Consider the following 27,528-nt stretch of genomic DNA (forward strand, 5'->3'; position numbering starts at 1 on the left):
GTAATGGCACACCTACAGAGAAAAGCTGTGTTTGACTTTCTCTTACTGAGGATCTGCAAAGAATCTGACAGTGACCACATTTCTTCTCCTGGTGATGAATGATGATTGAGCCCAGTGAGTTGAACAGACCTGTTTCAATGGGCTGAATGGTCCTCAATGAGCTGAGGTATAATCATATGACAAAGGTGCATATTGAGGACACGAGGGGGTCTAAGACTGCCAAGCACTCAATTTTACACATGATCATTTTCTCTGCTGTTTTATGTCCTTCCTAAGCATTTCAAAGTTTTGTAATTGGTCTGCAATCCAGTGCGATGACGCCTGCTCTGCATTTTCTAACACATTATTAGGAAAAACTGTTACAATGAAAGACAATTTGTCTATTTAAGATTGCTGTTTCCAAATTAGAAGCCGTCTTAAATGACCAGATTATGTTCTAATTTAGAACTAGGATTTCCTCATCCGTGTCAGATCAGCAGCCACATATATATGAAGGATCGCTAATATATCAGGTACTGCCCCCAATGAAGAACGGTAATTTCTCTTTTAAAACTGGCTCTCTCCTAATGAGTGATTCTGAAACTTGCTGGGAACTTCTCCGAGCAGGAAACCAGTAGGGACCCCAGGGGGAAATGGCACTACTACTGAGAAAAACTGTGTTTGCCTTTCTCTGGCTGAGGATCTGCAATGAATCTGCTGGAGCTATGGTGGGAGAAGCAAGTCACAGCAGGAATAAAGCAACTCTGCTAAACCCAATAAGGAGATGAGAACTATTTCCAGCCGTAGGATTCTCTCCTTTATCCCGTAAGAAGATACAATTAATTTATTGAACAGCACAGTGTTTAAACTCAATCGAATAAGAGGTTTACTTGATGAGGGTTTGAAAGGTGGAAGTATCATTCGAAAAACAGTTTGGTAACACAGCGCCTAAACCTGTGTCAAACCTCACTCACAGCTTCTCGTATCAGACCTCAATCTCACTCCCACATTTGTTGCTGAGAAATCCCAACTCCCTAATGCAGTTCGCAGGCTAATGGAGAGTGGCGGATAGCATTTTGACACAAAACCAACTATTTACAAGCACGTTTGTTGAAAACTAACTCAATGTGGTTCTCTTTAAATTTTAGTTGCTTTAAAGAGTTTTTAAAAAATAAATAAATAAGAAAATACCATGCTTGTAGAAAGCACAATGCATTAATTTCCTTGCAGCAGGCCGGCAGAGCATGCTCAGACAGAAGGTGCAGGGGCCAGCATTGACACAGATGAATGAGTGGGACAGGTCATGGACCCAGACACAGAGGGATCTTCGTCCGGACAGGGTTGAGATGTTTGCACCATACCAACTCCTTCAATATCTCGCTGGGGCTTACCACTGAATATCTGACTTTCTTTATCGAGAGCTGTGTACTGGAAAATAAAAAGGGAAGACAGTATGAGCAGTTTTGTAAAAATATAGAAAGCATTGATATTCTTTAAAAATTCAATCGTTGGATCACATTAACACAAAACAAAGAAAAGGAGAGTATCAAAGATTCGTCTTCTTTGTGAGCTTGTTTAGCTTTTAACGTTTCTCCAAACTGTGAATTTGAAGGGCAACTTGTCAAATTCAATTTGGGTTGTTGAAAATTACTGTATGTACCTAGTTCAATGCATCTTAGATGATGTGCATGTGAATCACTAACAGGTTGTTTGATTAATGCAGCAGCAATGCAAAATGGTCTAACTCAGAGGTGTACATTATTTTAGCCATACTTAAACATCACGAAGATTTCTGGGCAAGCTTACACTGCAGTCCTGTCATTCCATGGGTGCACAGAGCATTAATGTTGCTTTGTGTGTGGAAAGTATACGGTAAGCTAATGGTGCTGCATAATAGAAGACTGGCCGTAATACACACATCACTACTGAAATGTAGGGAAATAAAAGCAAAAGGAAGAAAAATAGATTACTCACCAATTTGCACCAATCACGAATAAATTCCGCCTATCTACTCTTGAGGTATGGGAGGAGAATTGCAGGAACACAAATCCATTTACTATTTACATTTCTATCAAGTCTTTCAAATGGTAGACAATATCTCAGCACAGTTAACAAGGTGCGAAAATAGCCATGAGTGGAAATGATGCTTCTGGGAGCAATCATATGATGTCCTTCTCTGCATTGTCAGCAACAAAGGAATCCACGAGAGCCATTACTTTCAATTCTCATCAGTTACTAGAGATAGCAGAGTGAGACTACATTGCTACTGGGATGACATTCTTAATAATGATAACACAACCTGAATTTCAATTGTTTTCCTTGTGTACTTAAACATGATAAGAGATCTGAATGAAAAAGTTTGTTGATGATTAAGGTAACATTTTTCAGGAAACTTTTATAAGCATGCAATGAGATGCCAGAGGAACTAAACTCACATAGAATGGAGCTGCAGTGGATCACCGTACTTCTGCAGAACATTGAGTAACAATGCAAGTGTGTTTTGCATGCAATTATATAATCTAGAAAATAAACAATGACATTTGGATGGGATGGTGTTATGGAATGATTTGGTAATGATATTTGAATGTAGCATGTCGGGGCATGGAAAACCCATGGAAGTTTGGAAGATCAGGGGTGTGGAAATGCGAGACTTTATATGAATGTGGAAATGTGACGAATCATACTAAATTAATTGCGATTCATGGAATGGGCATGAAGGGCTTACGCTGAAAGAATGGCAGCTTAAATACTGTGTGATTACATACATTGGTGCAAACCTTGACTGTAGTAAGAGAGGCATCATCATATAACAGCCTGGCAAAACTAGTGTTGCAAATGAATGCAGTTTTTTGTAATTCTCTCCATAAAGTATTTACAAAAAATATAGGAAAACCATGTTTGCACTCAATTATCTACCTACTTATTACATCGCAAGACAGACGAATGGGATTGTAAATACACAGCACATCATAAGATTGGGATGTGCAAAATTGGGATGTGCTTTTAAAATGTTTGTATCATTGGAAATGCAAATATGCATGCACCAAGTTTTTACAATCAACAATGTGTTAACAACAAAATAATCCTCTCTAGTAATATTGGCTAAAAGATAAAAGAGACACTATCTCCATTCACTTGAGTGGGCTGATGTCCCTTGGATTGGCATGTTAGTTGAATGATACCATTTAATGCTCATCTGCCTGGAGATAAGATAATTGGGACCTATGGAATGCAGAGCAAATTATTTTTAGTGACTTTTACATTGTAATTTTCTGAAACTATATGTCCATTAATAGAAAGGTTAGTAACATCCTCCTGAAACACTGATGAAATGCCAGGACATTCCAACATTATGACGGGTGGCTTATACTTAGGTACCTATAAATTTATTTGAATTCTCAGAGGGATTAAGACATGGTACAAGACATTGATGAGGCCACACTTGAAGTATTGTGTTCAGTTTTAGTCATCCTGTTATAAGAAAGATGTTAAGATGGAATGGGTGCAGAGAAAATGTACAAGGATGCTGCCAGGACTCGAGGGACTGAGCTATAGGAAGATGTTGAGCAGACTTTATTCCTTGGAGAGCAGGAGGATGACGGGTGATTGTATAGAGGTGTATAAGATCATGAGAGGAATTGATAGCGTCAATGCTTTTGCCCAGAGTAGGGGAATCAAGAATCAGAGGATATAGGTTTAAGGTGAGGGGAGAAATATTTAATGGGAACCTGAGAGGCAACATTTTTACACAAAGTGTGGTGGGTGTGTGGAATGTGCTGCCAGAGGAGGTCGTCGAGGCAGGTACTATCACAAAGTTTAAAAAACATTTGGATATGTACCGGGATAGGAGGATAAAGTTTAGAAGGATGTGGTTTAGAAGGATATGGGCCAAATGCAGGAAATATGGGACAAGTGTAGATGGTGCATAAGAGTTTAAGAAGGAACTGCAGATGCTGGAAAATCGAAGGTACACAAAAAATCTGGAGAAACTGAGCGGGTGCAGCAGCATCTATGGAGCGAAGGAAAAAGGCAACGTTTCGGGCCGAAACCCAAAGGGTTTCGGCCCGAAACGTTGCCTTTTTCCTTCGCTCCATAGATGCTGCTGCACCTGTAGATGGTGCATGTTGGTTGGGGGGGGGGCAAGTTGGGCTGAAGGGTCTGTTTCCACGCTGTATGACTCTATGACGGATGCGATACAATCTGTTCAACAATGATGTAAACAAGGCAAATGCTGTGAGATTTCATACAGCTGATTTTTTTGCTCATTGTCACCTGCGTTTCATGCTCAGATTGTGTGAAGAACCAATTTAATCCCGGTGAGGTCAATGGAGCGATCATTTCCAATTGAAATTAATGCACTTCGGAAAAGTGGACTTAATATGTTCTTGCATAATTCTCCGGGACGTATCTGACATTTTTTTCTGGAGCTAATTGTGCATCTATTGTTTTTTTACGGCAAAACTGGTGTTTATGGATGCGATGCATCATTTTTACTGAATTCCCATACTCAAATTAGGAACACATTGTGTTGTCTTTGCAAATGAGACATTAGACTCCATTGTGACGCTGATGATAAGCATACAGCATCTGACAGTCTCAATTTTCAATGCTTAGGATATTTGAAGCTCTATCAGTGATCTCAGTTTTTTAAAATATACTATGTACATCAGGGACACATACTGTGATCTCTGTCTCACTGATTAGCCCAAATCTTGCAGTTGTATGGAGCAACACAAAGTACAGGACGCAATCATGGGGGGGAGGGGGGGGGTGGCAGTGGTGGCTGGGATTGTCGGTACTAACACACACAGGCAAGTGCTGTTTCCACCTCCCCCACTTCATGTTCATGTTAGCTTGAAGGTTATTGCAGCCTCTAATGTAGCTATGCTGCAGCTTCCATGGAGAAAGTTCCTGTAGGGTTTGACTGATGCCTTTTCTGGTGATCAGCAGGAAAAGATGTGGGGGTTAGCTCATATGGGAAATGGCAGAGGATTCTGCATCACCGCAATTTTTATTAATGTGTTTTTGGCTAATTTAATGATTTTGCTTTAGCAGTGTATTAATACTTGATGCAGTGCACATGGCACACCAATTTCCAATTTGTGAAATCCAATTTCTTGGCATTCCTGGAAAACATTTTAAACATTTTTCCGATTATGAATAATACCAACTGATTCAATCTAAAACTCTGCCAAAGAGAACCATTATTTCACATCTGTTCACATGGCCTGATCAGATTGCTTGTAATGCATAACTGGATGGATTCAGTAAGGCTAATTCCAGTGCTCTGCAAATGCCAATGTCTTCCTCAAGCCTCAAAATCTAATCTAAAATCCTATGACTTTCGACCAGCCAAAATAAAGTTATTATTTTTTCACAAAGTCATTCTGTGAATTGCTGTATGTGGAATTATTGTTGCCTAGGGTATCAAAAGACAAATTACTAGTGCATGATCATATATTGAAAGTACAGCTAGAAATCATTCTATCTTTGTAGCCTTACTATAACAATTTGACATTCATTACAACTGCATGTTAGATTACAGTTTTTCATTTCAGTTGTGGTAATATTGTGCCACAAGGTATATTTTTCATCTTGAACAAGCTTTCCTATTTTAGTTCGAGGGTAATGAATTTTAAAACAATGCATCACTTTCTTCACAGTATCAGATAGAACATAATTTTGGAGTACGTCTTATAAAGGATTGTGGAATATTCCTTGAATGTGCACATTTAAAGATCTTATCTATTATTTAGAGCTGGTAGAAACAATAATTTATGTCCCGGAAACTAAATTGAACCCTGGAGAGCTAAAGGGTTAAATTCAGGCTGATGAGCATTTTAATATGGTTCACCACACAACACTCCCTATCTCTCAGTGCTGGCACTCAGTTTGGTTGGATTCCTAAATAATGCACGCCTCCTTGCACAATGTTGTTCGGTAGAATATCTCTAAAAGCGGAAATATGGAACAGAGTTCATCCACTTTGTCAAAACATTTACCAGCTACGCGTTTAAATGGTTGGCTGGATTACGAATCAAGTAGGAGTAATTCAAAACTATTTTTCTCTCCTCCGCCCCAATTTTGAAATTGTTTTTTAAGAGGAAGAAGCAGTGTGAGTGCAGCAGAAATGTGAGCAGTGCTGATGCGGTTAGTACATGCCATTGCGTGGGACCTGTCAGAGAGGAGCAATACAGGTGCGGGTCAGAGATACGGCGGATGAAGCACAAGGATAGCAACTAGTCACGTTTTGTACACATCCATATTTATATAGCTAAAGGAAAACACACTACAGATGTGGCTGCAAAAGCATTTTTAAATCAGTTTGCCGATCCCACTATGAATGTTTTAAAGTTTTACCACCTGCTGGTTGGAGATTCCAATTTGTGTACTTTACTCAAAATATAAAACTTAATGCTGTTCCGTTGTAGATCGTAAATTATGCTGGGAGTTTGTCCAAGTGCTGACAACTCCTATACTTTTTTAATTCTAATGTGCCAATTGCATAGGTGTTTTCAAGGTTTATTTACATTCGCAGGCTATTGTACATAGTTTAAAACATTTAAAGTGAAATGAGATGATGAAGCCCTTCTCCAAACGTTGCAGGGCTGTATAACGGAACGATCCTTGCAGCTCATACCTTATTGTAACATGCAAAATACTTGGCTCCCTAGAACAGTGCTTTAATTAAAAGGTTGATGGAATACAATTGTTTTACCAGCTAATACAGTGATCTCTGCAAATTTAAATAAAACATACGGTCCACATTAGCTTATCCTGGAGAACCAAGCATTCACATGGACATATTACATAATGCAAAGCACTGTAATAATCAGGCTAAATTAACCATTTCTGAAAAAAGCGATTCAGTTTAGTGGAAAGCAAAGAACTTCGAGCAAAGCTTTTGACGTAGCAACTCTTCCAATTCAGCCTTGCTAACACCAGATGGCACTCAAAGACCACTCTGCCTACTTAAAATAGTTTCAGGTTGTCTTCCTTTTTTGGAAGTTCTTGGTTTCTTCGATTATTAATGCCAGTGTTTATGTTAAAACCAATTCTTGTCCACGTGCAGTTGTTAATATAGTTTGGCCTTTCAAATCACGACTTCATGTGAAAGGTTTATAAAGTGGTAGGTTTTTTTCTGGAGTTTCTGACAAATATTCTGCAGTCCAGAATTTTTTGAGCCTCGAGTGAGTCTGAGGTGAACTTAATCCAGCATGAGCAACAGAAAAGAAAAGTATGTGCTCTCCCAAGTACGATACCATCAGCCTGAATCCACACCATGAAAGGTTCTGCCTTGTGAGCTGAGAAAAGTTTAGAAAAGAGCTGTGAGGCACAAGGCGACAGGCCATGCAAATGTGGACCGGCTGAGACTTAGTGAATGGTCCCCCTGTTAGGGCACTGCGTTCTATACCATGATGCTGTTCCAGGTTTATCCAGTGTCTCAGTGTGAGGATTGGAACTCACCCTCTCCCTCTTATACTTCAAACTGTCAAAAATATAAAACATACAAAAACAAAAGATATCAAGGCAATTTTCATAAATAAGTAAATGTCGGTTAAAAAGCCAAACAAATCTATTCCAAACAATCTCCAACTACTTACATGGAGAGTACTCTTGCACTGTGCAAAAACCTAATAGGCCTCTCCCACTTACGCAATATTTTCGGCTACTTGTCATAGTCGCAGCAGGTCGGCGAAAATTTTCAACATGTTGAAAATCCAGCGGTGACCAGAACAAGGTACGACTCTTTGGGCGACCACTCACGACCGTACAGGCTTCACCCCGCGACATGTGGCCAGGGTGTCGCCTGTAGGTCGTGAGTACTCTCTTCAGTCGCCCAAAGAGTCGTAGCGTCTTTCTGGTCGCTGCTGAATTTTCAACATGTTGAAATTTTTCGGCGACCTGCAACGGCCATGACGGGTGCCGGCAGTCGCCGAAAAAGTCGCTTAAGTGGGACAGGCCCATTATGCAGTCACCTTTCTCTATCCCATCTGCTGAATCATCCTTATGCAGCAGAGCTGTGCTAAGATCATATTAACAAGAACATCTGCCATGAGCTCTAAAATGATGCATTAATGTGACAAATGGTGACAGTTCAAGAAGGCGCTGCTTGCCTACGTTTTAGTTGGGTCATTTTGCTAGATTGTGGATTCATCGCTCATCCTGTTGCAAAGTGGAATATCCGATTTCTAAGAAGGAAAAACCGACATTGTATACCTTAAGGATTCCTTATTCTTTCTTCTGTGGCAGAAAATGGTATGGAAAATTATGTTTTTGATTATCCATGCATCAAACATAATTTGGAGCTAATTTGCAGATGAGGGGAATTGAATGGGCAAATCTAAAGTCTTCATTGCTGTTGTAGATGTGCTTTCTCCACTCCTAAGTTGCGATGCATTCTGAGATCGTGGCAACAGCCTGGCGCTCATTCCATCGTTGATGCTTATTCACAACAGGAGGAATCCTAAGGGACCAATTTATTACAGTTCTCTGCCCACCACACTTCATCACAAAGTACCACACCCCTGCATCCACATGTTGTCGACCCAACAACCCTTGCTCAGGTCTACATAGGTTCTGCCCAGAATGACATCCAGATTTGTCGACAAATGGTGACCTTTGAGAGAGGTTGTGTGAGCAATTCCGTTTGAGGCCTTCTAAGGCGTGCAAAGCCTTTGGACCACCTCACTGTACTCTTCACAAGGCAAATCCAAATGCATCATGATCACCTGGAACCTCTCCAATTCCAAAAGTTCATGTTTCACTTGTATTTTTGGCTGAAATCAGGAAAATTATTGGTAGAAATAATTTTTTAGTGGTACTTTCAGCTGAAGAGATACAAAGTTCCCGGCTTTAGGCTCATAATCAAGAAGGAAACAGAGCAGGAAATAACTTATTGTGAACATTTGCCTTCAGACTTGACCTCAGTCGCTTGGTCAGAGTCAGAATGTATTCTTGGATGGCTCAAGCATACCCCTGGAATCATCCAGCAATGTTCTTGGAGGTCTTGGTTAAGGCTGTGGTCCTCAGAAGGTATTGCATGGAAGGATGGCCTCCATTATGATGTTGCCCTACATTACTACAGTCAATGATCTGACGATAACAACCTTGGCCCTTGGTCACACTCCACAATGGGGAAGCAGCATTGAAAGTGATGGAACTGCATATTTTAGGCAGGATAAAGCCCCACTCTATCCTCCTAGCATAGAGATATACTGGGAATGGAGTGTCTGGGTCAGATCTGGCTTGGATGGCAGGTGGAAAATGGAAGCAATGGGGGAGGTACCTATAGAGTTTGCAGTTCCTGGTAATATCAAAGTGCATTTGGAATGAATAATGGGGAATTGGCATGGCATGTATACACTTCATTACATGTCAAGTATGAACTGTCAATAGACAATAGACAATAGGTGCAGGAGTAGGCCATTTAGCCCTTCGAGCCAGCACCGCCATTCAATGTGATCATGGCTGATCATCCCAATCAGTACCCCGTTCCTGCCTTCTCCCCATATCCCCCGACTCCGCTATTTTTAAGAGCCCTACCTAGCTCTCTCTTGAAAGCATCCAGAGAACCTGCCTCCACCGCCCTCTGAGGCAGAGAATTCCACAACTGGAGGGGAAACCAAAGGAAAAAATGTTTGATACTAATCCTGCGTTGAAACAAATTAAGAAGTCTGCTATATGTTGCACCAATTATATAGTTTCAGAGGCAGACGGAAATGTGAAGGTTAGGCAGTTGAGGAATACACTGATTTTGTGTGGAACAGTTATTATCTGTAATACCATGCGATAAGTTTACTCAGTTTAGGATTTCATTGCACAAGGATTCTTAAAAAAGCTCCCTCTCCCTTTTCCATCTGTGTTGCTGAACTGTCCAGATCAAAATATCCTAAGATGAACCAGACAGCACGTTGAGCTAATCAGTGCAGTATCAGTCACCCCCACACGTGGCTTTAATGCTGACGAGAGGAAATTCATCTCTGGCATCTGCTCCTGATCACTATCCAGTGAAAGCTGAATGAAGTGCTTACCTGTAGAGACTAAACAAGGACAATATTAGCCTTGGATGTGATGGCCTCTGCTATTGAACATTCTACTTGCACACACAATGCACAAGCTGACCTACTGTGTAAGTGAAAGATTACTTACTACCAGCAATGCACTAAGAGAAGGGTAAAAAAAAACCTATTGTTCCTTTTATGTCTTCTCCAAAGATAATCCTTCTGCCCTTCACCAGTTTTATTTTTCAATGAACAGAAAGGGGCCTGTTGAATGATTTATGGTAACCTCATCATAACAAACAAGTTGGAGCGGTGGGTGGTGTTGTGGGGTGCGTTTGTGTGAGATGTTGAGTTCTTACATCCATCCAGGATGTGGCAACAAATCTAATTCAATGAGAAGTGAAAGTCACTAAGACAGAATGCATTGGTTGCAATTTGAATAAATGTTATGACAAAAATATAATGTATCAGCAGGAAAAAAAGATCTTCGTGTCGAGTCAATTGATTTGTTCAAATATTTCAGATACTGTCCAGCTTTTATATCGACCTGATCTAGATCTGGTGGAACATTATGTATAGTTCTGCTCCATACAGTGGGGGTATTTTCAAATTGGAGAGTTTGCTAACAGGCTGCACCTGCAGGTGGTATTTAAAAAAAAAAAAGCAATTATGAACAAGAGTGACCGCTGAACGAAAAGCAAGCACATTGAAGTGGTGACCTGAGCTATGGAAATGACCTTACTCATGTTCAAAGAGCTAACGGTAAAGACATATTGAACCCTGATGATGTTTTGCCTTAACTACGAATTACAGCACCATCATCTCAAACACAGGACCAGATATAATAACCAGACACAAAGGACAGTACGTATACATTGGTTAAACAATGGGATGAACAGAGGAAACCAGGTATTTATTAATGAAAGTTATTAATGAATATGATAGTAATACAACGTATGCAGTCTCATGGATGACAGTTGTCAATTCTACTGCTTCACATTCATTTGATTTTAAGCACATTGTGAAGTCTTATTGTCTTCGTCTCAATGCATCCCTGAGATCTTCTGATGGGGATTGCATTTTAGCATCTCCAAACCTTTGGCTTGCTACCTCCATTGAAGGTCATTGGTGCAATACAGGTCTCTAATGAAACTAGGCTGTTAAAAGTTATTGTAATTTTCGAGTCCCTTGGTGAGGACCCAATATTCCATCATTGAAACTGATGGGATGTGCGAAGTTGTTATTTTTGTTTTATTGCTCGGCTGAAACCTGACCTAAGATGACTCAATGCAGTGTTATTCCAATAGACAAGTTAATAAACAATATATCTGTGTATAATTTATCTTTGTCTTTAATCCCACATCTTTGAATCACCACCCTTTCTAATGCCCCTGTCCCACTTAGGAAACCTGAACGGAAACCTCTGGAGACTTTGCGCCCCACCCAAGGTTTCCGTGCGGTTCCCGGAGGTTACAGGTGGTTTCCGGAGGTTGCAGGTAGTGGAAGCAGGTAGGGAGACTGACAAAAACCTCTGGGAACCGCACGGAAACCTTGGGTGGGGCGCAAAGTCTCCAGAGGTTTCCGTTCAGGTTTTCTAAGTGGGACAGGGGCATTACTTCACAGTTCACATTTCAGGCATAATCTGCAATTTTCTTGGGCCCTGCTGCATCACAAAAATAAAAAAAGGATTTGTTGCTGTTTCTTCTTTTCTACAATTTGGTGAATGTCATTCATGCAAAAGGAACAACTTCAGAGATTGCTTGAAATAAGTGGCAAATCTTTCTACCCGTGAATCAGAAGGCGTGATTCCATTTTGTTTTAACTGTGTTGATAAGTACAGTAAAGCATGGCCAGAAGATATCATTGTTCTTGGATTCTACTGCCTTAAGTCTCCACAACAGTTCCCGGTCTTATGCCATACCTTTAGAAGAACTACAGAAGAACATCTGTTTATGCCATTTCTTGGGGGATTATGTCAATTTCCCTCTGACTTTATGAGGTAAGGCAGATCAGGGGAATTTTGCAGACATCTTATCCCAGTACCTTTGACCACAGAACAAGATGTGCAATTTGTAAGTGACACTACACATAATGGAAACAATATTTTTCTCCCCTCCTCATTTAGACATTTTGATAAATTGGGAACTCATTCAGAGAGAAATCAGTGCTTGGAGCTCGAAGTGACTGCACCCATTCAATTCCGCTGAACTTGGGCTATTTGTTTTCTCGGCTTCCTTGAAATGTCATCTACCAGTCTCCTTAAAATGAAACATCAGAAAGCATTCCTGTCATCCATTAGATTAATCAAGAGTGTATAAAATTTGCTTTATATAACCACATATCTCATATTCATTCGTAACTTTCACAAATATTCCGTTACTAAATATTCTTTTACCAAAATATCTCCTGTCACCCCTAAAATCCTTCATCCTTAAGGTCGTTCTGGTAGGTCTGTTCTGCACTCTCTCGAAACCTACAAAACCTAAATAAAATGCCTTAGACAGGGTGCAGAACGGATTGAATAGAAATTTGGGAAGTAATTGTTTGACAACATCCACAATTAGTCAGGATCTAGATGAAGTAAATAAAGGAAAACAATCTTATTGTAGGAAAGGTTGTGAAGCAAAGCACCCAAATTAAAACTAAGTGGCTAAAGAAACAAAGGTAATATGATGAAAAACACTCCCATGGAACTTGTCATAATTTGAAATTCACTGCCTGAAAGGGTGATGACAACAAATTAGGTTGTGGCTTTCAAAAATGAATTAGCTCAAGAAAAGTGAAACTGCAGGATTTTGGGATGGAGCCAGGAATGAGATGAACTGCCTTGCATGTATAAGCTTATTTGGCCAAACATAAATTCAGCTTATTCTGTGCGCTAACAATTCTATTATTTTATGATTCTACAGTATGATCAAGGCACCACCTCTGAGCCTTTTCATATTGGCTTTGAAAAAATGGCACTAAAATATATAATTAAAATGCTGAATGTGTCTTCTGATGATGAATATGTAGTGACATATTTCCCTGTTAAGATGGTGAGTGGCATAAAGGGGAGTTCCATGAATCTGTTGGATGGTAAATAGTATGAGAATGTTCTTGGCACTCTAGCCCCTTAAGCTCAAGGATGCCCATGAATATTCTTATACTTTGTCTTCATGGTGGAGCAACAGGGCTCTGAGAATTACACCTTTTAAAAGGCATGACAGAGATTGCATGCACAATGAGGAATCTTAAGAATCTGCATCTGACAACCCGGCTAAAATGACTCCAGCATTGGTTTAGGTTTGTGTGTTGCACTGTGCCAAAGAGCTAAAAGTAGAATCAATCCAAATAGACAGGTATGTTTACAAGCAGGAAGGGCAAAATGCTATCCATTGTGGTAGAACACTGTGCAGGTGTTTTACCACCTCAGGCAATTGAGGAAATTCAGAGTGTCTCTGAGGATCCTCCAGTGTTTCTACTCAGCGGCTGTGGAAAGCATCTTGTCCGGAAACATCATGATTTGGTTTGGGAACTGCTCTGCCCAGGACAAGAAGGTTCTGCAGAGAGTAGTGTGTTCGGCCGAACGCACTATGGGCACTTCACTCGCCCCCCCTGCGGGAACTATACATCAGGAGGTGCAACTCCAGAGCCAACAAGAACATGGGAGACCCCTTCCACCCCAGCAACGGACTGTTCCAGCTGCTACGGTCAGGCAAACGCCTCCATTGCCATGCTGTGAGAACGGAGAGGATGAGAAGGAGTTTCTTTCCAGAGGCCATTAAGAATGTAAACTCCTATCTCATCAGGGACTAACTTACTGTACCATTCTACAGTTTATTTTTAAATTGCTGTTTTTTTCCTTTTTCTTTCCTCCCACAAATATGTAATATGTGAATATGTGATTCTGTTCCATTCTGTTTGTAGTTTGTTTGTTTGTTTTTTTGCACAATCTGCGAGCATTGCCACTTTTCATTTCACTGCACATCTCGTATGTGTATGTGACGAATAAACTTGACTTGACTTGACTTGAGGTGGCATCCCCTATTCTTTATTTGAAATGACATCATTAACAATCCCGAGACAATATTCAGAATTTGCTGCAGAAAGGTGTAGCTGTTTGATATCAATGTCCGCACAATGCCACTGAAAATATAGTTCCAAATAACATTCCTATACTTGCTTAGAAAGTTACTGGAACCAGTTGAAATGATCTGTGACACGTAATGGGAGTGAAATGATTGGCATACTGGGCTTGTATTTCAATAGGGAGCGGTCATAGGGCTCTTCAAAATTTGCCCACTGGTTTCAGTGCAATAAATTGCAGGAACTCGAGCAGTTCTATAGTTACGAATAGGAAGGGGCAGCTGAGCAGGGGAAGCACGTAGGTGGTTTGTAGGCTGTAATATTAATAAAGGTCTGGAAAGCAGAACTGCTTCTCCAGGCTGCACATTAAGGCAAATTTATCTGCTGGTTTCTAGGGTGTTGGTCAGTGGCCATGTTGGAAAAAACTCTGCTTAGGTTAACTAATTGGAGGAAAAAAACAAAACAGTGTAGCAAAATGCAAGCTCTTACTAGAATTAGTAAATCTCCTATACATATTTATATAAGGCTTGTGTTTGCTTCAGGCAAGTCCTACTGCCATCTTGAAAATGGATCTGATGAATTTGTGGTATCTTGTCCTTGGGTGTGAGGATGTCATGGAACACATCTTGGAATTCTCCAGGTTTCATGTGTAGTCTAGTTTAGAGATACAGCGAGGCACACCAGGTCCGCACCAACCAGCGATCCCCACACATTAACACAATCCTACACACACTAGGGACAATTCATACATTCACCAAGCCAACTTACCTACAAACCTGTACATCTTGATAAGGCTTAGATAGGAAATTGTGTCAGATGGTGGGAGAGAATTAGGGAAATCCTGTCCTTCAATTTCAAGCTATTACTCAATAATAGAAGAATTCAATGTTCATACCAATGGCTCGTAGGCTACCCAAATGGAATATGAGGTGCTGTTCATCCAATTTGTGTGCGGCCTCACTCTGGCAATGGAGGAGGCCAAGGACAGAAAGTTGGGTATGAGAATAGAAATGGGAGATAAAATGGTCAGATCCAAATGGGAGATCCAGCAGGCCTTGGTGGACAGAGAGCAAATGTTCAGCTAAATGCTGGTCCACACTGGGTCTCGCCAATGTAAAGGATGCCACATTGTGAACAACAAATGAGATGAACAAAATTGGAGCTGTTGTATATGAACCTCTCTCCTTCCCCTTTCTCAGTTTCCCCTCAGTGAATCTCTTTCTCATCTGCAAGGGCAGTCGGGGTGTGTGGCTGGAAAGAGAGAGGAGGTGAAGGGACAGGTGTCACATCTCCAGCTTGGACAGTAGTCCCTACGAACTGTGGAATGGGTTGGGGACAGGAAGATGTGACTGCAGGTGGGATCATGTTGAAGGCGACAGAAATGTTGGAGAAAGATGTGTTGGATGTGGTGGATGGTGAGATGAAAGATGGAGACCAAGGGAACTCTGTTCTTTCTCCAGCTGAGGGAGAGGGAGGTCAAGCACAACTGCGGGGCACACAGGAGATATGGGTGAGAGCTCTATCCACAACAACAGGAGGACAACCATGTTTACTGAAGAAAGGAGATATCTCAGATGAAAAGCTTCACCTTGTGAGCAAATATGACGGAGATGGAGAAATTGCGAGTAAGATATGGTGGCTTCCTTGCAAGAGACAGGGTTGGAGGAGGCTTAGTCCAGTTAACTGTAGTACAGACAATCTGATGTGTTTGCAGTAGACATCAGTCAATAGTCTGTCTCCAGTGATGGAGCTAGAGAGACTGAGAAAGGGGAAAGAGGTGTCACAGGATGTCCAAGTGAACTTGAGGACAGGGCGAAAGTTAGTAGTAAAGTTGATGAATTCAACGAGTTCTGAATGGGTGCAGGAAGCAGCCCCATTGCCATTGTCTATATGGCGAAGAAAGAGTTGGGATTGATGCCAGGGGGCATTCGGAACAAAGAGTATTGACTGTGACCAACAAAAATACATGGACCCCCTAGCTGGGGTCCATGGCTACACCGTTGAACTTGAAGAAAGTGAGTGGATTAAAAAGAGAACTTGGTGTGGGTGGGGACAAGGGTTAGTTGTGAGGAACTTATTGGGGCTCTGAGGATAATAGAGGTGTAGAGGGACTGGACAGCTATGGTAAAGATGATGCATTGGGGCCTAGGAATGGAAGCTTGTTGAATTGCAGAAGCCTGTGTGCGGTGTCTCGGATGATACGTGGAAACGATCATTTTATGATGGGTGAGGGTTTACACTCTGAATCCACTTCTCTCTTCACAAAATAATTAATCTCCATATGTCCAACAGTTTATGAATATGAATATTGACTTCTCTAACTTCAAGTAACCCTTGCTTTCCCCCTCTCTCCAGCCCTCCCCATCCTAGTTCTCTGACCAGTCTGACTGTCCTTCTGATTAAATTTTCTTTGTATGCCTCGTTGTCACCTTCCCCAGCTAACAATGCTATTCTACATTTAGCTATATGTAGATTAGCTATATGTACATTTAACTACATGTAACTATTCTAGATTTTCCTTGATCTTCGTCCACTTTGATCTCTCATTTTAACACCTGATCCTTCCATGTTTCTGTGTCTCCCTCTTGCCTGACTCTCAGTTGAAGAAGGGTCTCGTCCTGAAACGTCACCCATTCCTTCTATCCATAGATGCTGCCTGTCCCGCTGAGTTTCTCCAGCATCTTGCGTCTATCTTCGGTATAAACCAGCATCTGCAGTTTTATGTTTTATTTTTAGATTAACAATAAGCTGTGTGTACAGATCCTCCTATTAATGTAACCTTCTCAGCTCTAGTTCAGGTAGAGCTCTATAAGTCACCTAAACATGTGAGGAACATTGCTTTGTTGTCTCTTTTTATGGTGCAAGGCTGTGGAATTCTATCCCACTGACCACAGGATCAAACACAAATACATTTGTCTCAGTAAAGTTATGTTGGGCACAGGGATGGGTGTTGTAGGTGTGTGGGTAGGCTGCATTGAGCAGTTAGTAGGTGTCAGAACAACCAGATGATGTGCTTCCACCCTAGTCCATGGAACTAACTGCCCTTATTCTTTGTTTCTCACCGACGTCAGATAACTTGATCTTGAACCAAGGGATTTCCTGTTCCCTGCTGTACTGTTTCACCCGGTGGACATTTCACAGCAAGGTCTGAGAGGGGCAGACTCTGTGGCGTGTGTTATATTTGTGATGCACAAGGATAATCCCAGCTATGCCACAAAAGATTGATCCCTTTGGTTTCACAACAAATGTAATTTGGAATATCAGCAAAGAGTCTGCTGCGATTCAAGCCAGGACCCTCAGTTGTACCACCAGTTTTTTTTTTAGTTATTCATTTTGCGATATGGGCATCAGTGTCAAAGCTATCCTTTATTTCTCTTCCTTAACCCTCCGTGAGAGAACAGTGGATGTGGAAAGGATGTTTCCACTGGTGGGAGAGTCTAGGCCTCAGAATTAAAGCGCTCTTTTTTTAGAAAGGAGCTGAGGAAGAACTTCAGAGGGCAGTTAATCTGTGGAACTCATTGCCACAAAGGGCTGTGGAGGCCAAGTCAGTGGATATTTTTAAGGCAGAGATAGACAAATTCTTGATTAGAACGGGTGTCTAGGCTTATGGAGAGAAGGCAGAAAAGTGGGATTAGGAGGCAGAGATCAGACATGATTGGATGGCGGAGTAGACTCGATCGGCTGAATTAATCAAGCCAATATGTCTATGACAAACCTGTATGTCTTTGGAGTGTGGGAGGTAACCGAAGATCTCGGGGAAAACCCACGCAGATCACGGGGAGAATGCACAAACTCCATACAGACAGCAACCGTAGTCGGGATCGAACCTGTAGTCGGGATCGAACCCTGGAGCTGCATTTTGCTGGAAGGCAGCAACTCTACCGCTGCGCCACTGTGACTGCCTACAACCTATTTCATCTATACCTATCTTCTTAACAGTTTTTGGAGGAGATAAAGGGTTCAGGGATTGTACTGAGGAAAGGAAGTTGAGGCCAGTTCATTGGCTATATTTAAGAGGGAGTTAGATGTGGCCCTTGTGGCTAAGGGGATTAGAAGGTATGGAGAGAAGGCAGATACGGGATACTGAGTTGGATGATCAGCCATGATCATATTGAATGGCGGTGCAGGCTCGAAGGGCCGAATGGCCTACTCCTGCACCTAATTTCTATGTTTCTATGTTTCTAGAAGAACAGGATAGACAATAGACAATAGGTGCAGGAGGAGGCCATTTGGCCATTCGAGCCAGCACCGTCATTCAATGTGATCATGGCTGATCATCCCCAATCAGTACCCCGTTCCTGCCTTCTCCCCATATCCCCAGACTGCTATTTTTAAGAGCCCTGTCTAGCTCCATACAGATAGATATAACAGGGTAGAAATAAGGAAATAAACATGCAATGGTAAGGAAAATCTAGACAAAAAGAGACATAAACACATGATAGACAAACCGCTTCCCCAAAAAATTGTTTACTTCCAATTTCCTTTTAAGAATAAGTTGTAAAGCTGCTCTTTTATCCACAAGACTACCGGTGTCTTTCTAGATGTAGTTATTGCACCAATGACACAAGCCATATAATTTGTACCCCCAAATAAATGCATTGTTGGAGTTTGTAGGCATGGACCTACAACTTAATATTCTGAGATGCTAAGTGGAGTTTCCAAGGGGCTCAGATCAAATTACTGCTTCGCAGGAAGTGTTAGTAACACTGTCGAATTTCTAGTTGGAGATTTTCCTTAACTGAGGCAATTAGTTGAACTCACCATAATTACGCTGACGCCTGCTGTAGTGTTATTCTGCTTTGCTGATGGATTAAAGTGCTTTCTTAATTTGCCAGTTACTGCCATCTGCATGTCTTGCTCGTGTGCCATATCATCCTGCAGAGAAGAAGTATCGAACAGGTCAAATCTCCCATCGGTTTCTATTCACACAACTGCTTCTGGACTGCTGCAGAAAATGTATGTGTCCTGGACAGGAACAACACGATATAGGCTAAATGTAATCCTTAGTTTGCTGACACAAAGCATCAACATTACGATATTTAGTGAACCTAATTCTAATACCCAATACTTTAAACAGGGCCTGCGCTTCAATCTTGCCACTTTATCATACAATCTTCACAATAAACAGTAGTACAGTGATCACAATACCATTAGTTTCAATATAATTATGGAGAGGGTCAGAACTGGTCCTAGGGTTGAGATTTTTGATTGGAGAAAGGCTAACTTTGATGAGATGCGAAATGATTTAAAAGGAGTGAATTGGGACATTTTGTTTTATGGGAAGGATGTAGAAGAGAAATGGAGGACATTTAAAGGGGAAATTTTAAGAGTACAGAATCTTTATGTTCCTGTTCAGTTGAAAGGAAACAGTAAAAATTGGAAAGAGCCCTGGTTTTCAAGGGAAATTGGACATCTTGTTCGGAAAAAGAGGGAGATCTACAATAATTATAGGCAGCATGAAGTAAATGAGGTGCTTGAGGAGTATAAGGAATGTAAAAAGAATCTTAAGAAAGAGATTAGAAAAGCTAAAAGAAGATATGAGGTTGCTTTGGCAAGTAAGGTGAATAAATCCAAAGGGTTTCTACAGCTATATTAATAGCAAAAGGATAACGAGGGATAAAATTGGTCCATTGGAGAGACAGAGTGGACAGCTATCTGCAGAGCCAAAAGAGATGGGGGAGATATTGAACAATTTCTTTTCTTCGGTATTCACCAAGGAGAAGGATATTGAATTATGTGAGGTAAGGGAAACTAGTAGAGTAGCTATGGATACTATGAGTTTCAAAGAAAAAGAAGTACTGACACTTTTGAAAAATATAAAAGTGGATAAGTCTCCAGGTCCTGACAGGATATTCCCTAGGACATTGAGGGAAGTTAGTGTAGAAATAGCCGGGGCTATGACAGAAATATTTCAAATGTCATTAGAAACGGGAATAGTTCCCGAGGATTGGCGTACTGCGCATGTTGTTCCATTGTTTAAAAAGGTTTCTAAGAGTAAACCTAGCAATTATAGGCCTGTTAGTTTGACTTCAGTGGTGGGCAAATTAATGGAAAAGATACTTAGAGATAATATATATAAGCATCTGGATAAACAGGGTCTGATTAAGAACAGTCAGCATGGATTTGTGCCTGGAAGGTCATGTTTGACTAATCTTCTTGAATTTTTTGAAGAGGTTACTAGGGAAATTGACGAGGGTAAAGCAGTGGATGTTGTCTATATGGACTTTAGTAAGGCCTTTGACAAGGTTCCTCATGGAAGGTTGGTTAAGAAGGTTCAACTGTTGGGTATAAATGCAGGAGTAGCAAGATGGATTCAACAGTGGCTGAATGGGAGAAGCCAGAGGGTAATGGTGGATGGTTGTTTGTCGGGTTGGAGGCAGGTGACTAGTGGGGTGCCTCAGAGATCGGTGTTGGGTCCTTTGTTGTTTGTCATGTACATCAATGATCTGGATGAAGGTGTGGTAAATTGGATTAGTAAGTATGCAGATGATACCAAGATAGGGGGTGTTGTGGATAATGAAGAGGATTTCCAAAGTCTACAGAGTGATTTAGGTCATTTGGAAGAATGGGCTGAAAGATGGCAGATGGAGTTTAATGCTGATAAATGTGAGGTGCTACACCTTGGCAGGACAAATCAAAATAGGACGTACATGGTAAATGGTAGGGAATTGAAGAATGCAGTTGAACAGAGGGATCTGGGAATAACCGTGCATAGTTCCTTGAAGGTGGAATCTCATATAGATAGGGTGGTAAAGAAAGCTTTTGGTATGCTAGCCTTTATAAATCAGAGCATTGAGTATAGAAGCTGGGATGTAATGTTAAAATTGTACAAGGCATTGGTGAGACCAAATCTGGAGTATGGTGTACAATTTTGGTCGCCCAATTATAGGAAGGATGTCAACAAAATAGAGAGAGTACAGAGGAGATTTACTAGAATGTTGCCTGGGTTTCAACAACTAAGTTACAGAGAAAGGTTGAATAAGTTAGGTCTTTATTCTCTGGAGCGCAGAAGGTTAAGGGGGGACTTGATGGAGGTCTTTAAAATGATGAGAGGGATAGACAGAGTTGATGTGGATCAGCTTTTCCCTTTGAGAATAGGGAAGATTCAAACAAGAGGACATGACTTCAGAATTAAGGGACAGAAGTTTAGGGGTAACATGAGGGGGAACTTCTTTACTCAGAGAGTGGTAGCGGTGTGGAATGAGCTTACAGTGGAAGTGGTGGAGGCAGGTTCGTTGGTATCATTTAAAAATAAATTGGATAGGCATATGGATGAGAAGGGAATGGAGGGTTATGGTATGAGTGCAGGCAGGTGGGACTAAGGGAAAAAAGTTGTTCGGCACGGACTTGTAGGGCCGAGATGGCCTGTTTCCGTGCTGTAATCGTTATATGATTATATGGTTATATGATAAACAAAGTAGTTAAATGATTTTGTAGGAAATTAGAATTATTAGATTAGACTAATATATCTCTTGCAATTTTCATAATTATTGAAATGAATGAAAAATACTGCCCAGAATAATCTGCAGATCAACTTTTGCTAGTTTGAGCCAAGTTCCATATTCTTGGGTATCTTTTTCAATATCCTTCACCATCTTCTGTAACTCTCAGCTGATTACTTTCTGGGTGGAAAAAACTCACCCATGCACTCCCTCTGTCCCTCCCCCATCCTAGTTGTCCTACTAGTTTCACTGTTGTCCTGCTGAGTTTCATTGTTCGTATCCCCTTGTTATCACCTCTTCCACAGCCAACTATGGACCATTGTGGGCTCCACCTTTCCTTGATCAAGGATGCTGGCCTTGATTTGTTCTTTTCATTCCTTTCATTCTTTTGTTCTTTATACCTTTTCATACCTCTAGTTTCCCTCTCCCCTTGTTCTCAGTCTGAAGAAGGGTCTCGACCCGAAACATCACCTATTCCTTTCCTCCAGAGATGCTGCCTGACCCGCTGAATTACTCCAGCATTTTGTGTCTATCTTCAGGTTTATCATTGCCTCCATTCACTTTCCCAAACTGCTTCCAATTTCATTCAGAAAACTGAAGTCACTCATCCTTGGGGTCTCCAAACATCTTTTCCCTACCTGCAGCATTGTCTCATATGCAGATTTGAAATCATATTCCCACTTGCTAGATCAGGACTTGTATAATGTAAGGAAAGACAAGTCATGGACTTGCATGAAGCAAGAACATAGAAAATAGGGATCACACTGCATGTTTCTCCATCCGGAGAAACAGCAATACTCTCGGCTTTCCATCTCTTGAGCAATTACATTAACAGGTCCAACCATCCCTTTAAACCCAGACTTACCTCAATAATCAAGCGCATTTTTTTTGTGAGTGTATAAGTAAGATGAATGAGTCTGGAGTTTCCTGTGTCTGTCTTCATCATCCATACTGAATTTGGCATTACATTTTCCAACTTTTTGTAGCTCTCCATTGCTCACTAGGTATAATGAATGGTTGGGCCTCATGGATTTCCTCCCTGAGCTTTCTCAACACTTTGTATAAGTGGTATCTCTCTCCAGAGACTTACTAACTTTGAGCCATTTAGCCTATTCAGTATTTTAGTATTTTCATCTTATTTATAATGTAATTCATGTTATTGGGAATGTCATAGACTGAAATGAGTGTGCAGCTCGAGGTTTGTCTGTGTCTATTTGGAGCAGGAAGTCATTGAGAACAGTTATTATGATCCACCCTCAGCTGCTCTGCTTTTTCCCTGCTCGCTATTCGCCTGCCTGTTCACTCCCATATCTGTCCCACTGTCATATTTTAAACAGGCAGGATTCGGGTAGAAAAGGCCATTTTTAGTACAATACTTAATGGTCCACTTGCTGCCACCATTCACTTGGCCAGTCTTTCCTGTGGGGAAGTCAGTACATTTTGCAGTTCTCTATTATATCAGTACTCACAGCCACCCACGGATGAGTCAGAACTTTCTCAGCTGTGTAGCGTGACTCAATATTCACCTGCAGCATTCGGCTAATCAATTCCTGCAACAGAATGAGAGCATTAAGGTCAGATGCATTTACAGTTACAGACTCAAGATAGCTCACTGCCACAGTGCATTCCATTTAACATGTTATACAGAACTGCAAAGTCTGTAATATTTTGATAGTATATCGTGCGCTACAGAAACCATTTATCAAATACATTACATTAGTATCTACCACTGAACTCAGATTTATTAGACTGAATAGGGAAGATCTGCATAGGGCAAGGTTTTCTTGCTCTCTTGCGTATGGGAAGGAAACTGATGGGAAGGAACCTCAGGCTTTATTGTTGGGTTTTTGTGGGGGAAATGAAGCACCTTGCATTGTAGCCATTGCTCAAAATTAACCAAGCGCGAAAAAGGTGCAGCAAATGTATTTTAAATTTCCTTTTAAACACCATGTTTATTTTCTTTTACAACCTTTGGGTCAATGCATTTTAAGCTCTTATAGTCTTTTGTGCGGGAAGTGTTTGTCAGCAGAATTATAAGCCTAGACAGCATATTTTGCTACATTCACCTTATGTAAGAGCCATTCTAGGCAGCATCTTTTCCCTGTAATATTCGCACTATATTAAGTAGGTCAGAAGGTGAGTTTGTTTCATTGTCCCGCTAGAAAAATAACAATGTAAGTTTTAAACCCACAACCTTCACCTACAAATGAATTTCAATCTTTTGACAAGATTTGAGTAAATACCACCACAATAATATAAGATTTACACCATCATGTCTTCCGTTACTTAAACCTGTCTGCCTGCAACCTTTCCCAGGATGTGGATGCCACAGATAAGGCCAGGGTTTATTGCTCATCTTTAACTGGCAGTGAGGAGGTTTTTAGCCACCTACATGAACCATTGTGGTGTGTTTCTTAGAAGGTGGTGGTATTCCTTCAAAAGGATTTGAGTATAGGAGCAGGGAGGTTCTACTGCAGTTGTACAGTGTCTTGGTGAAACCACAGCTGGAGTATTGCGTACAGTTTTGGTCTCCTAATCTGAGGAAGGACATTCTTGCCATAGAGGGAGTACAGAGAAGGTTCACCAGACTGATTCCTGGGATGTCAGGACTTTCATATGAAGAAAGACTGGATAGACTCGGCTTGTACTCGCTAGAATTTAGAAGATTGAGGGGGGATCTTATAGAAACTTACAAAATTCTTAAGCGGTTGGACAGGCTAGATGCAGGAAGATTGTTCCCGATGTTGGGGAAGTCCAGAACAAGGGGTCACAGTTTAAGGATAAAGGGGAAATCTTTTAGGACTGAGATGAGAAAAAACATTTTTTACACAGAGAGTGGTGAATCTCTGGAATTCTCTGCCACAGAATGTAGTTGAGGCCAGTTCATTGGCTATATTTAAGAGGGAGTTAGATGTGGCCCTTGTGGCTAAAGGGATCAGGGGGTATGGAGAGAAGGCAGGCACAGGATACTGAGTTGGATGATCAGCCATGATCATATTGAATGGCGGTCCAGGGTCGAAGGGCCGAATAGCCTACTCCTGCACCTATTTTCTATGTTTCTATTCCCACATATCTGCTGCTCTTGTAGCCTGGTGGTAGTGGCTGCGTATGGTAGGTGTTGGCTGAATAGCCCAGGTAATATGTTATAGATGGTACACACTGAAGCTAAGGTGCAGCGGGGGTGAAGGGAATACACATTTAGGGTGGTGGGTGGGGTGCCACCCAGCTGCCACTTAGTGTGGCACAGTGCTGCTGTGGTAGACCTGTTTCCTTGCAGCGCCAGGGACCCGGGTTTGATCCTGACCTCAGATGCTGTCTGTTTGGGCTTTGCACGTCCTTGCAGTTTAAGAAATGACTTAAAGAAGGATAGAAAAATACAAAGAGATATGAATACCACAATTTAGAACCCTGCCGGTGGTGGGAATTGTGAAGAGCGAGAATTAGAGTTAGACATATCTTAAAGGTTGTACTGTTGTAGGAGGCAATAGTGATAAAGATTTGGGTGTGGAAGGATTGGAATACATTTAAATTCAAAGAATGAGGAACCAATATAGGTTTTCTGAGCAAAGTATTGATGGCAAACAAGGCCTAATACATGTGATGATACATGCGGCATTGTAAAGTGAAAAGAGAAAATGCTGAAGATACTTGGGCAGATTATGGAGAGAAATAAAACGAGTTGACAATTTTGGTTGATTACCTTTCATCAGGTTGGAACAAATATTAATACTAATGTGGCATGACAAGCTGATTATCAAGGATTCTGAGATACCTCATCACCCTTGACTTCACCAAACCAACACTTTCCCAAATCGTCCTCCACACCAGTGCACACCCCTTGGACAGCATTACACATTATCCCCTCACTGACGTTCCTTAAATCCCACACTGCAACTCATTACCCTCTCATCCCCACTTCCCACCCCCCACTTCACCACACATCTCCCATATTGCCATTCATAACCTCACACTTCACCATCCCCCCACGATGACTCCATCCTGTACACTGCTACACAGCAACTCAACATTCACAGACCATCGTGTCTCCATCCCCCAAGTTAGAACTTTCCTTCCCCCCATACCACCCATCAGCCCTACCACTATCATCCATCAGTATGTCATTTCCCATCTATACGCCACACATCATCTCCACGCATAATCTGACAGGGTAATATTTTCGATCCCCACAAACTGCTTCGGAATTCCCTTTACATACTTTAGCAGAGCCCGTGATATTGTCCCAGTAAGGAGATGGAAATTTTAGGCGGCCAACAAGAATCTGGTCAAACAGGTCCTCCTGCACGTTGTTTTCACTGTAGAATCACAAAAATGCTGTTAATATCAAGTCAAGTCAAGTCAAGTCAAGTTTATTCGTCACATACACATACGAGATGTGCAGTGAAATGAAAAGTGGCAATGCTCGCGGACTTTGTGCAAAAAGACAAACAAACAAACAACCAAACAAACTACAAACAGAATCACATATTCTTTTGCATATTAAATATTGTGGGCGGAAGGGAAAAGGTTCAGTAAAGTTAGTCCCTGGTGAGATAGAGGCAAAATCAATCCAGTTTGATTCTATTTCTTAAATTCTCAATAATGCTGGAAAATAAATATCATCAATTTATTGTGTTCAAAGGAACTGCAGATGCTGTTTTAAACCGAAGATAGGCACAAAAAGCTGGAGTAACTTAGCCAGGCCAGGCAGCATCTCTGGAGAGAAGGATTGGGTGATGTGCATGTCACCCGTTCCTCTCCAGAAATGCTGCCTGTCCCGCTGAGTTACTCCAGCTTTTTGTGTCTATCTTTGCACAACTCATCCTGCTTTATGCCAAATCTATTGTCTGTTGACTTCAGGTTATGAGCAGTAAGACAGCGAGCAAAACAGAGGGATGAAGAAGGATAAGGAGGAAAGGGGCAAAAGTGCCTTCACCTTCCCCGCTCATTATTTTGCATTAAAGGATGGAGAGGGAGAAGCAGCATCAATATATACAGACAAAGAATGGTTGCGTCTCATGGATTTCGAGACCTGAAACGTCACCCATTCCTTCTCTCCAGAGATGCTGCCTGTCCCGCTGAGTTACTCCAGCTTTTTGTGTCTATCATCAATTTATTTATAGGTTTAAGGTGAGGGGGGAAAAGACTTAATAGGAACCTGAAGGATACTTTTTCACACAAAAGGTGGTGGGTGTATGGAACGAGCTGCCTGAGGAGGTAGTTGAGGCAGGTATTATCGCAACATTTAAGAAACACTTGGACAGGTACATGGATAGGACAGGTTTAGAGGGATATGGGCTAAACACAGGCAGGTGGGACTAGTGTAGATGGGACATGTTGGTTGGTGTGGGTCAATTGGGCCAAAGGCCCTGTTTCACTATGACTATCAAGAAAATCTTTTTGTTGTGTTCCTGGAAAGCCAATGGCCAACAGAACACAGGAGAGTGAGTTTAAGGAAACATGTCATAAAGATTGCACTGACATTCTGGTAGATAGACGTTTTTGTAATTATAGCTGATGTTTGATACAGCCTAACTTGAAAGATATAGGAAAGGGACTCAGAAGAAGTGCCATATCGTTGGAGAATATGGTTTTAAATGGGCGACACAGTGATAGTTGTCCACCAGGTCATGGAAGATTGTACTGGCAGAGCCATGAAAGAATTGTGGAAGTGCTGGGAATCAGGACATACTTGGTAAGGATGGGATAAGGAAGTTGAAATGTCCACACAGTTAAATTAATATAGTAACCTTGAACCGAAAAACGATCGTGACTGAAAATCTGAGGTACAGGATGAGTTACAGAATAGTTATTACGATTGCCAGACAGTATATATATATATATATATATATAAATATCCACATATAGAAGACTCATCTGATGCCATACCATGAGGGTTCAATGAGAATGACAGGTGTTACCCAAAAACTCCAATTTATGACAATAGGGGAAGAAATATGTTTTGAGTCATTTCTCATGTTACTAGACATAAGAGTGAAGCTACATCAGAATGTGGAGCAGTAACAGCACAAGAACAT

The 27,528-nt window shown here is 41.2% G+C and overlaps 1 protein-coding gene across 6 annotated transcripts in view; it reads right to left on the reverse strand.

The window, feature by feature from the left end:
* Window positions 1-1,152: 1,152 nt before the first annotated feature.
* The window catches only part of dclk2 (doublecortin like kinase 2), a 309,866-nt gene continuing 283,490 nt past the window's right edge, over window positions 1,153-27,528 (reverse strand). For 5 of the 6 annotated variants that reach the window (XM_033017731.1, XM_033017725.1, XM_033017708.1 and 2 more), the window contains 4 exons: window positions 25,710-25,806; window positions 22,963-23,043; window positions 18,813-18,926; window positions 1,153-1,407 (listed from right to left, as the gene is read on the reverse strand). In XM_033017731.1, coding sequence (XP_032873622.1) covers window positions 1,228-1,407; window positions 18,813-18,926; window positions 22,963-23,043; window positions 25,710-25,806 — 472 coding nt within the window. In that variant the 3' untranslated portion in view covers window positions 1,153-1,227. Of the gene's footprint in view, window positions 1,408-4,100; window positions 7,469-18,812; window positions 18,927-22,962; window positions 23,044-25,709; window positions 25,807-27,528 lie in introns of those variants that run through there. The other variant, XM_033017747.1, reaches the window with a different exon arrangement.

This window comes from Amblyraja radiata, chromosome 1 (assembly GCF_010909765.2).
Source record: "Amblyraja radiata isolate CabotCenter1 chromosome 1, sAmbRad1.1.pri, whole genome shotgun sequence".
NCBI classification, from domain to species: Eukaryota; Metazoa; Chordata; class Chondrichthyes; order Rajiformes; family Rajidae; genus Amblyraja; species Amblyraja radiata.